We start from the raw sequence: 12,993 nt of genomic DNA, 5'->3' as shown, positions 1-12,993 counted from the left end.
AATCCCCCGAGGGACCATAATGCATTTCTGAGTTGCGGACAGGGACTGTGACGTCTTTGGAGTCACAGATGTTTTAGGCTACATGACTCTGAATACTGAAAGCCATTTAGGATGTGCTGCGTTTCACATTGCCGCCACCTTTATTTCTTGTCCTTGCTTTAGGTGTCTACTGAATGTTCTAGTCTTCCTGGTTAAGACGTTCCTTATTTGGGCCATTTATCAGAAGGTGTTGTTAAAAACCAATATCATTGAAATGTCTGCATCATGCAGAGCCTCATTTATTAACCTGTCAAGAGCCTCGATGATGAGTATTCAAAGGAGAGTTGAGAGGTTATGATGAGCACATTTTCTAATCTAAGCCCACAAACCTCAAGCAATCAATCTAAAAGCTGTTACAAACATGGACATATCAGCACTATGAATAGCTTGTTTAAAATACAATAAAAGGTCTCCAATCACAGTTGCCATTAGATTTGGCTAAACCCAAGAAAAGCATGACTATAAACCAGCAGATCACGTCTTGATATTTTTCCCCGAAAGAAAAATGGCCTGGCTCAAGTCCTCTCCCAGCTCCCGTAAAACGTACTCATTTCACACGCAGAGGCTTTTCATTGGGATTAGCATTGGCCAAGAGAGCGCTTGGCCAGCCCCTGAGCAGTGCCCAGGAAAAACACTTGACATGATTGAAAAAGCAGAGTCAGCCAGAACATCCCCACAAGTTGGATTGCCTGGATACAGAAGAATTATCTGCTTCGCCATCTCGTCTAGGATATTAAGAACTGCATGTGACAAGCAACAAGAATTCAATTATAGGGGGAGAAGGTCAGATAAGATCGTCTAAGCTCACAAGAAGAAAGCTGAGAAAGACAAATTCTGATGAAAAAGCAGAAAAACAAATTCATCGACAACCCTAGTCTTTTCAGACAACACCAGACCAGAATGATTAGTCTAAATCTCCTCCACTTCCATCTCCCTCCTGCCTTAACCTTCTGCTCATAACTCTCTTCTAATCCCTGAGGGAAAAGACATAGAGCACACGACTCTTGACCCCAATAGAGGACACTGTTTGATGAATGACCAAGGAAGGTCAGACCTCTGATTGGTATTCGACCTCCTCCATCTGAGACCGCTGAACCAAAACACCAGTGGTCTGTCCTCCAGAGTGTAAGTTACCATTGTGACTTTGATAGATACACAGCGTAGGCGGATACTGAACTTTCACTGAGGGGATGGAGTGCGAGCGTAGGCTGAAGCGGACAGGGCAGCGCCGCAGATAATCTGTCACCGAAGGGCTTTTTGACAACCTCGCAGTGTCACGGTCACACATACAAACAAGGCTGATGGATGAACAACCACTGAGCGCTTTACAGGGATATTTGGCAAGGTGTGATGTAACTGAAGACAGTATATACGGCTCATTTCTACAGAGCTGTTTCACTGTTATGGCTCCACCTTATTCATCTCCACACACTTTGTCTTTGTCACACACACACACACAGGCGTCACTGACGGTGCTGAAAAGTAAAGCGGGGGGGATCTTTGACCTTTAAAGGGTGTCTGGAGATGCTCGCCAGACAGAATCCACTGACTGAGCAGACTGGGTGAAAGGGAGGTGACCTGTTAACTGTCTGCTCATTCTTTTAATCCACAGAGAAATCTACCACATACCTTGCATATCAGTAGTTTTCACCCTGTGATTTAATACTTGATAATGTGAAGTCTAATTAATATTAGTTTCGACAGGACTGTTGCTGGAGCCAAAAACCCCTATGTCCCCCCTAGTATTTCAGAAACAGTGAAGAACTACCTGTCTAGTTCTTGTTTTTAAAAGGATCCCAGCTGTGGTGCAACCAGCTACTGAACATTTACATGAAGGGAAATTCTTCTCATGAGCACAGATGTATGGCAGACACATTTACTTAAAAAAAAGCCATATATAACCGAGCAGGCTTGAAACACAATATCAGTTGAATCTGACATTGAAGCAGCATCTAATCTTATCTTATTCATGGGTGTAATATGTTTTTCTTCCATAATCAACAAATTCAAAAACAGTGATACCAACTTTTTTGGCTTGTGACCCCTCAACACAGGGGTTATACGGTCTGGTCTGAGTGTTGACTTTCCTCTTCATTCATTTTAAGGATGTCCAGGGGCATCAGAGAAATGAATGTGTGGATTATTTCACCAGAAAATGAAAAAAATGGGGGGGGAGGGTTGAATAAATAAACAATTTTGTGTGTGAGAGAGGGAGATGTTTTAGGACTGAAACAATTAACCTATCAAACAGAAAAACAATTGGCAACTATTGTGATAGCTGAAGCCAAATATTCCCTGACTGGAGTCTCTCCAATGTGAAGATTTGCTGCTTTATGCTGTTTTATATTATGAAACTAAATATTTTTAGTTTTTGGGACTGATGGTTATATTCAGGACACTGCTTTCTGACATTTTTAAAGACAAACTTATGAATTGATTAATGGAGAAAATGACTGATATGGATTATTAGTAATAACTCCAGTTATTAGTCAGTCTAGAATGTTTTTCCTCTTTTATCCCTTAGAAATGTTATTGTGACCTCCTCAGATTTGACTTGACGCCTGCAGTAATCGGTATACATTAATTTTACATATGTACATTCACAGTAGTAAATATTACTAACTAAACCATATGTTTAAGAGATATGAACAGACTTTTGTTAGTAAAAATGTGTTGTTCTCTCCACATGATGATCATCATACTAAAACTCATGTTTTGCCCACTTTCTCCCAACTCTGCCCATCAGGGCAGGAAAGGGTTTCTCTGAATGACCCTCCACAGCATGACAGTGTTGACATGTTTATTCAGCTGTTTGCAAAATTAAACTCTCCCGGTTTAAATGAGCTTTATTCCCCCGGGTGCAGGGCATTGTTATAACAGGCATGAGTGGCTTCATCAACACAAAGAACATCTGAGCCACTTCATGTGCGCAGCAGGCGACTGGACCAGAGCTGCTCACACAACATGTTGAACTCCTCTGTAACTCTTACTTACTGTAGAGATGAACCATGTGGCCAACAACTATTTCATCATTTTAAAAATAAGGTTTCTTTGTAATCTTAGCAATATCTTGGTCATTGTGGCATATGGTTATGTGCACAATATCTGGGGCAAGCCATGCAATTAAATGAAATGAATCAATAAATTCAATGAGCAGCAGAGCGCTGTACAAGTTACAGCAATACACCATATGTTGGTGATGTTTCTCCGATTTTAGCGTTCAGGTTTAAGTACACTCCCACTATCACTGTCTGTGCCTTTCACCACAGCCGGCAAATGAGCAGTGATTTATTACAGGCTACGGACAAAAGCACATGCAAACAAACAGGCGGGCAGGCGCAACGACCCGTCCCCCCTCCACTTCCGTGCGGAGGTAACAAGAGGAGATGACAAGTGTTGGAGAGGGGGGGTGATGTTGGCAGCAGCGCTACTGCGCTCAGTGGGCGAAACCTACCTGTCATCGTAGCAGAAATCTGCGTCCAGCGTGTTCAGATATAGACCCACAGCCACGGCGGTGCACACCAGCTCCGTGATCATCTCTCAAAAACCCGAGTGGGAGAAGGAACTGGGATAGAAATAACTGAAATCAGGTCCCGCTCTCTCTCAAGTCTCTGTGTTATTGTGCTCGTAATTCAGCCGCTCGGAAGCACAGCTCTCCAGACGACGCAGGGCATTTCCCATGACATGCAAAGTGTGTCAAAGTTTGTCATATTCCCTCTAACCCATTGTGTTCACAGACAGGTCAGGGATGCCGGGAGGTGAAGCTATCGCCGGGTCCGGCTCGGAGCAGTGCGCATTTCTGTGATGCGGTGTCCTCTGTGTGCGCATCTCTCTGCCTTGGCACTGGAGAGAGCAGAGCTGGGAGACGCATGTGGTTTTCAGGGAGGCCGAGCATGCGCACTAGGCTCTGCACTGGAGAAAAAAAGGTTGGAAATAAGTAACAGTGTTGTAATGTACTACTGATGATAAAAAATCATGTACAAGACGTCAGGCACGAAAATATATACTCAAGTCCACCATTTACCTACTAACATTTTATTTTAATTTGATTGCAACAGGAGTAAAACACTAACAAGCTTTATAAATATTTTTTACTGACCTTTATATCTTATTTTTTGTGGTAGGCTTTATAATGCAGCAACATTAAATAACTGATTTTATATTAACTTCTGAGTTTTGTTTATTTGTTGTCAGTCATCAAACAAATATCAAGTCATACTATGGAAGAGGTAGCTACAAATATTAAAAAGCTGATTCATTATCTAATAAATAAGATATATTTTCAATCTCATAATAAATACTTTTTTTTTTAAAGAAAAAAAAAAGGTTAAGGTCTTTTTAACATTTGATCTGTAGGACTCAATTTCAGAAAGATTTCTTGATTGCATCTTGTAAGGTACCTATTTGAAAAAGTAGCCAACTGTAACAAAACATATATATTTAGCAAAACTTTATGGTGTGTCAGTCTTCATATGATATCTGTTTTATTACAATTATTCCTATTATATACCAACAGGGACCACTTGTGTATACAATACAATAGCAATTATAATGATAATAACAATAATAATAATAATAATAGTAATAATAATATTGTTCATAACTACTTACAAATAGAGGAGCATTACATACAACAATCACTTAAAAGTATACATAAACTGGGCTATAAATGAGGCCTCCATGTTAGATTTTTCACCCAAATATTAACACACATAACATGAGAAAGGCAGACAACTGGTGAATGCATGAGGCACTTTATATGCAAAGGTGCTGTTGAAGGCATCACCATATCCCAAGATAGCCCCAGATTTAAAATATTGATTCATTTTTTTTACAGACCAACCCTCTCCATCTCCATCTCAAGGAGGGGGGGCGGCAGGTGAGGTAGTTGTGATTGATGAACTTCCTTACCTCACCCTACACTGAGGACGCACATCGACGTCAGTTTGGAAATGTGCAGCCTGATCCCGCTGACTACCAGCTGGACCGAAGCCTGTCCCACAGTCGGGGCTCCGTGAGGATAAATCCAGCGAAGAGCATGCGGAGAAAGAAAAACAGATGGTTGGAGAGGGATGTATAGAGAGTAAGGGGCATGGGCTGACAACGGGTGAGACAGTGACGAAGCATCATGGGCTGAGGTTAGAGAGCCATTTGTATCACTGGCATGCAGTGGCCCTGATTCTGAGACTTGACCTTGACCTCATGGAACCTGTTGGAACATTTAGGAAGGGTGTGTTGAGGTACTTCCTTGTCTATACCATTCATCACTGTCAAGAGTTAACAAATGGGAGTCTGTGTTTTGGTCATAAGAATAAACTCATTTGCATGTCAACCTTAAAATATGGCCCGCTCTAAATCAAATGATGGCGCTTTTACATCACAATGGCTGCAACATACATCCAAAAATAAACCCATACTCACATGCATTTACATGTACAGCACACACACACACACACACACACACACACACACACACACACAAACACACACAGACACACAAATCCTACATCTAAACACTGCACCTTCGCTCTATCCCATGGGGACAAGGGGTGCTCTGTCTTACAGGCGGCACAAGTGATTACAGGATTAGGTAAAGACGGAAAAAATATCCCTTTGGAGAGTATAAACAGGCCCAGGGCAAAACAAACACATTACAGGAGAAGAAGTGTTTACTCCTGCTGACTGATTACTTGCTGCGCCCTGACTGGCCTCATCGTCACAGAGTGCAATAAATACATTACTTGCTCTTTAGAAGTAAACAAGCAGTAGTCATGCATTCAAACATCCTTTTTTGGCTTTAGGTGCAAGTGTACAGCAGCAGTTGAGGGCTCTGTTAAATAGGACAGGACACTTAAAAGAAAACCATTAGGGTGCGTGCAGTGTTTCCTCCTTTCTTTAAATTAAAATCTAAATATTTATCTTATTTGATACATTTTTCACCCTCCGTGTGCTAGTTGGTTTTCTCGGTTTTAAGATGTGACCATTATTTAGAGCTTATAATTAAAAGCACATGTTTTCTTATTTAAAACACATTTTGTTTTGCTCATCGACAAGGCAAATACTTGCATATTTCACTGGAGATGTGTCCTTCATCTTAGTTGAGGCCTACAGCATTGATTAAAGTAATTGCGATTGCTCATGCGAATTCACACGTACAATGGGTAGAACTGATCATCAGGGTAAACTTTTACACTGTTTCCATTGTTATCAAGAGATTTCCTCTCCCATTTAAGCCATATAAAGTGAGTAATTTCCCCCCGTGCTATTTACTCCGGAACAACTGGTTCTTCACCCCTGCAGATAAAAATCGCACAGGAAACAGATAATCACAGCTGGAATGACTGAGCTTGGGCCCTGCCTTCACAAAAATAGCACACTCTTGGTATTAATATCAACATTGAAGCTCAACAAGCTAGAATCTGTGTCCAAATCAAATCCACCCTGGTTTGTGGAACATCCGTGAGGGTGTTATCTCCTCATGCTGTTCAGGAGGATAAGACATATTTAACTTTGTCTGGAAAAAGACAGGCTTGATGATTGTTTGGGTTTGGCGCTGAATTAAACTGAATAATGAGTGTTTTTTTTATTATGTGTTTACTGCTAAACCACACAAATGATGTCACGTAAAATGGTTTTTGAATAGTGGCTGAAAAGGTCAGTAGATTGTGCTGTTTAGAAAAATACAAAACAGTGCTTGTGGAAATTAAATAAAAGGAAAGAGCAAATCAGATCCAAATTATAATGCTTGGATGCTTTGACCATAAAAAGCAGTGTCTCATGATACCCAACACTCTTATCATTACTGTGTATAAGACATTTGATGCATTTTAGAGTTTATCTGTAGAAGGAAAATACACAGAGATACTCAAACTGACTGGGTAAATTACTTTTTCTGAAGACACTATTTGCCCCCTGCATTCGAACCAACAGCACAACTATAAAATATATCCAGTTTCTAAAATCCAAAGCATATGCTGACCTCAGGAAAGCCTTGATAGTAAATGACAGTACAAATAGTAATCCAATAGAGTGGATTATCCAACAACACAGACCAAATTTATGTAAATTCTTAATCTGAGTGGTGTTCCACTTCACTTTTCCTCATCAGTTACACTGCAGTTTGTGTTGACATAGTGCACACACTGTGAAACTAAATGTATTTCACAGTTTGCCAGGATTGTAAAAGACTCCATAAGGTTCACTGAAGGTATTTACAGAAAGGGGTTATCAAATTTAGGTAACATCCAAATAAAGCAGTTTGGTGCTATAATATTGTAGCATCATAGTAAGACAGAGATATAAAGCATTACATTTGTTTTCCAATTACATTAAAGGTTAAAGCTGTAGAGTTGAAGCGGCACAAATCAATGTTCCTGGTTTTCAATGACTGTTTTCTATGACACGGCAGATGTTCTTGATTGATCTAATTTGATATTAATCTGGATAACATTTCTAAAAAAATGGGCAAGATTCATGGAAAATATGAACAAAAGGGGCAAGTTATTTTTACTGGAAATGTGTGATGACTGTTTCGCACTGAAAACAGCCATTGTCCATTCTCAGTTAAGTGTTTCTTCGTGACATTGTTTGATGCTCTAACATTTACAAGGTGTAACGCGCCTTTTCACACTTCCACAGATCTCTGACAGGTGTAAAATGTATTATTTTTTGTGTCCATGCGGCTCTCCAGAGAATACATCTGCAGTGATTTGAGGCAATAACAGATTTTAATCTCAAACTAGCAGTGTGTGCCCAGCGCAACGTCCAGCCAAATCCCATTTTTTTCCTTCTCACAGCAGGGCATCTGGCAGAGCACTGTAGTCTGTTTGTGACTGGAGGGACATGATGATGGCAGGCAAGACTACAACCCTCCTTTCTGATGGCTGTTTGCCCAGACCCCCTCAAAAAAAAGAAAAAAAAAGGCGGTTAAAACAGGACAACATGATTGTGTTCAGATGGAAGACATCCCCAGACATTACAACGGTGCGTACGATAGTGGAGATAGAAGTAAAGGTGTGATGAGTGTGTGTGAGTGAATGTGATGGTGTAACAGCAGTGCTTCTTGGCATTTAACAAGTGATCACTTATAGTCACCCCCTTCTTTCCCCCACTCCTTTTCCTAATTTTTAAACTGTGCTGATGCTTGATAATCCACTTCCTCTCCAATTTTTGCCTTTGATGAGTGAAGGTTCCTCAATTAAAAGTCAATTATTTGTGCTCTCCCCATTCACAAGAAAGAACGGCCCTTTAGTTCAAAACACAACATTCAATCGGCATTATTGGATGAAGTTTCAGCCTACAAATTGCAAATGTAGCTCATTTCCTGATAATTTGAGCTAGGTTAACACTTTTTCAAATCAAGGAGGGTAGCAGGAACTTGTATCATGCCCAAACTTCATCGTGAGAAACAATGATCACAGCTAAGGGCCAAAGTGTGACACATTCACCCATCATTTCCTCCCATCTTTCCCACTTTGCAATGAAAGTCAGCAGAGGTCGGGTTGCCTTGCATGACTCCTAATGCACACTATTTCTGTCTCCCGGCCTTCATCATATCCTGTAACCTCTTTTTCCTCTATTCTGGTACAGTAAGTGCAAAGTCAGGAAATTGTAATTCACCAATTGCTTCAGTGGTGCAGGTTTTGATGATTTCTTTCCAACACATTTCCATGTTTGTTTGTGTGTGTTGGCAACATGTCATTTTTGTCATCTTCCGTGTGGGTACATGAAAGGTACTGTGCCAGTGTGTGTGTTGATATAGATAGATGTGCACAAACATGCGTGCAAGTACCAAGGACAGGACAGGTCGACAGGACGTGACTCACTCTGCCACAACAAAGCCCAGCAACATCTATCACAAAACAAGTCTCGTTCACATCTTGAATTGCTTGCGTTCGTGTCAGTCCGGTTTGGCCACTACAGCAAGCTGTCAGTGTGAAACACGGCACTGGATCCAAACATGGTCCAGGCACAGCAGAGAGTCTCACCATCTGTCTTTACCAAGACAAAAATAAAGCCCTGGGACACAGTTACACCACAGCAACGTTGACAGACCTATGGATGGCCTACAGATGTGCGAGCTGCTGCAGCTACAGTGACAAATAATAGAGGCAGTGTTAGATGTGATGGGGGGATTTGCTATGTACCAACACTGCACAGTGTGAAAGCGTATCATATTTCCTTTGTTTTAGTTTAAATTTATTCAAGATAGTCTCTACAATTGTGTGAAATGGATGTTCCTACAGAGCTTTTATCAATACTGCTATTACAATTACTGACTCAGTGGTGTGTCCTGTGAGACACACAGAGCAAAATATAACCAAATTAATGTTCTTTTGTTTATTTGACATTATTTAATCACGTTGCACTTTCCTTTTTTTAATCAAAAAGTTGATCTTTCTCCTAGACCGATGACTGATGTCATCTTTTTCTGGGTGACTATGCCATCCTGCCTTTCTCTTCTCTCTCCTCCCTATAAACCAATCTGAAAAATGAAAGTGTGTTCACAATGGGTGTGAAAAATGTTTTTTATATTAAGATAATAAGACTTGATTTATAGCACATCTACTCTTCGGTGTTGCATCTATCCAGGGATGCAACACTGAAGGACTGAGTTTTGATATTGCTGCACACTACTGATGTGTTTCATATAGGCCACTATAGTACCATCCACTCGTACTTAGGCATGAAAGAACATTTAAATAGAATTAAGTCGTTTGGAGACGTTGGTATTTAAAACAAAGTAACATGAAACTCACCGTGTAATTTGGGGCACCAGAATCACAAGAAGCCAGCTCTAACAAATGTTGACTTGCCACTGAAACCAGAGATTATTTTAGTAATAGTACAGATGTAACTAGTTAGCAAGACCCCTATTAATTCGAGTGCAATGCTTTTAGCATTTAATTGGATTAAACTCCAAAAAATCAAGATGAGTTAATAAGTTAGAAGCAATCTCAAATAATAGATCTCAGGCTTATCAAAAAACAAAAGCAAAAATGGTAAAGTAGCTTATTTTGTCTGATGTTGTGATCATGACAGAAATAAGGGCATATAACAATTCAAACTTATTGGAAATGTAATGTGTTTTGCCCATGCTACCAAGCAAAGTAAAAAGGAATTCAGCTATTGATTTGCTGGTTGAAGATGTGTGAAAAATCATAGAACACTCTACTGTCCAGGTAGACATGTGCCAACTCTCTGTGTGGTTTGTGTTCCCAAATGTAATGCAACACTGTAAAGTATTGTTTTCTTTGCTCCAAGCAACGGATTCTGTTGCCAGCTCTCACACTAATTAAGAATAGAAAATAAGCACTGTGTAGTCTGATATGGCAAACATGTACATGTACATGTACTGTATGCTGCAAAAATGATCCAGTTAGAGGACAGTTGTTCACATAAGCCTTTTTTCTAGGGATGCAAACAGGCATTAAAAAAAAGTGAGAACATTGTGTGAATAGAAAAAACCTGCCACACAACATAAATGCAAATGTGAATTCAAATATTTGTCTTTACTACAATAAGGAAACAGAGTATCATGGTAATAAAATATGTATCAAATAAACTAAGGTGTCCATTATTGCCACAGAAAAGACTGACCCATATCCTGGTGTGAGGCTTGAGGTAAACTTGTAGAAATCCAACTATTTGTAATCTTGCTGTTGTTTTTTTTTTTTTGCTGTTGTCATGGTCACGCATGAAATGTCCATCAAGATGTGCATTAAAGGTCGTTGGGGTTTACTTGAAAGCTCCAAACCACATAATTGGAATTCTGCGCTCCAAATCAATGGTTTGCATTACTGAGGTCTAAATTGACTCGTTCTCCTCGGATCTCAAAACAACAAATTTCACCAAAAGGTTTTCAGCTGTGTTTTTTTACTCTGGAGTGAAAATTAAAATGATAACTGACTGAATTCAAGCTCAATGAGGAACCTCACGCTTTTTAAAAAAACACCTTTCAAGTGTACATAGAGAGAGCCTTGGGAAGAGGAAGAGAGTAAATAAAGCTTTGGATGAATATGTCTTTTATATTGAACAAAATCTTTTTTTTTTTGCCTTTTTTTTCCTGTGAGTGCACAGACAATCTGTTTAAATACAGTTAATCTAATTCATAGTCAAGTAAAAAAAAAAAAAAAAAAAAAGGAAGGAGAGGAGACTGACATTTTTATTTTAAGTCCTCATCACTACACAGGATGGCCTTAGTTTCTGTTGTGATCCTTTTAGGACTTTCACTTTAAAAATTCACTAAAAAATAGCCCCTATTCCTGTTACTGTGTGTGGGAATTATACTTGGGGGGAAAAATGGTATTGTTTGTTAGTGTATGAGTATGTGTATGTTAGTGGTTGAGTGTTTGGATACGTGTCTGTCAGTGTGTGTTATTTAGGTTTGCCCCTCTTGCTTCATTGGGACTCTCATTTTCAAAGTTTAGCAATCTTATGTCCTCTCAGTCACAATAGTTTGGAAGAAAATACAGTTTGTGAAAACAGTCAAGTGATCCACAATACTTTTACACACTATCATTTGAAAATGTTCAAAATGTCAACCCCAGTGATAAGCTGAGTATTAATAGCATGCATAGAAGAGTCATTCAGACTTTATGAAACAGCTCGTGTTTGAGTAAAGCTCATGTTTGCATGTCTGCACTCATTATAAGAGGAGCGGTGTAATCAGTAAAGTGGACACACCTGTGGTTCCTTTGGGCTTCGTGTAAAGGTTTTTGGAAACAGACAGAGGAGATGGAGTGAATATCTGAAGATTATTAGATCCACAGTGAGGACTGTTGCTTGTTTCCACAACTGTAATCAATAACACTGTTTATGTGTGTGCTTGTGCGTGGGAGTGATAAAGATGTCTCCATGAGAGGAGCGAGCAGGGTGTGTCTGTGAGGCGAGGCACATATGCTGTGGTCACGATATGGGCAGAACACTGCTTCTAACGGCCAATCCACATAGCAAGTATTTAAGAAGCATTTTCCATCACTGGCACGCATCACGGAACAAATATGCTTTGCATTTTTTTGTTGGACTTTTTGTTCCAAAAGCACTTTAAAAATGTACAGTTTCGTGAACTTTTTAAAGTTTGAATGAGGTCTGTGGGATAAGGGATGTCTGAGCTGTTGAGTTTTAAAGGGACAAAAGGTCCAACTCATTTGGATAGTTTCTCCCATGATTTGCCATTATAAATACTGATGAAGCAAAAAATGTGTTAACCAAAAAGTCCAGAATGGCGGCACAAATGGGTGTGGGCGGCTTAAAACAGTCAAACCAGCTTCATCCAAGGAACACACTGTGGAACACACTGTATTGTCTTGATAGGCCTCATGGTTTATGAGTTATTGAATAAAATGTCAAATGCATAACTGACCACATGGTCCACCATAGGACATTTGACACCTGTCCATAAAGTATGAATACTTTCAGGACTTTCAGTACTGAGATATCAGCTTTATTTCCATTATACTATACTACATTATGCTAATACTTAAATAAAATGTATAAAATCACTTCAATATTCTAAAAAAGAAGAAAAGTAATGGCATACAAGTTGTGAATGGTTTCTGTCACTGAAAGTATGTAGAAGTAATAAGCAATTGAAAATCGTACAGAATAATAAATGAAGATTTGAAGAACAAAAGTGTGAATGACCAAAAATCCCACTGTTACATAATGTAATGCTTTTGCTCCCCTAAATGTTCCATTCCCCATTTACCCCATGTTTTCTTTTGTCTTTTTTACTGTCACATCCGACTATCATAACTCGTGTGTACTTAAGTCTGTAACGTTTGTTGTCAAACATGTAAGAAGAGGGTGATTTATTAAATGACCAGGGACAGAGCAAAGCGGAAGTAAAGATTAAAAAGGGGTCAAGGGCGCCTCTTGCCCCGTTTACTTCCTCTGGTTTGGGAGCCTAGAAATGGGGTTTCCAGATCTGCACAGCTCTACAGAGGGATCTAA

The 12,993-nt window shown here is 39.6% G+C and overlaps 1 protein-coding gene across 1 annotated transcript in view; it reads right to left on the bottom strand.

Moving 5' to 3' along the window:
• Window positions 1-3,611, bottom strand: part of tmtc2a (transmembrane O-mannosyltransferase targeting cadherins 2a) — a 57,725-nt gene extending 54,114 nt beyond the window's left edge. Inside the window, exon 1 of the mRNA XM_062443883.1 lies at window positions 3,494-3,611. Coding sequence (XP_062299867.1) covers window positions 3,494-3,576 — 83 coding nt within the window. The 5' untranslated portion in view covers window positions 3,577-3,611. The remainder of the gene's footprint in view (window positions 1-3,493) is intronic.
• Window positions 3,612-12,993: the final 9,382 nt, after the last annotated feature.

The sequence above is a fragment of the Scomber scombrus genome, chromosome 22, assembly GCF_963691925.1.
Source record: "Scomber scombrus chromosome 22, fScoSco1.1, whole genome shotgun sequence".
Classification (NCBI taxonomy): Eukaryota; Metazoa; Chordata; class Actinopteri; order Scombriformes; family Scombridae; genus Scomber; species Scomber scombrus.
The sequence above is the reverse complement of the archived record's forward strand: the minus strand, read 5'-3'. Positions and strand labels throughout refer to the sequence as shown.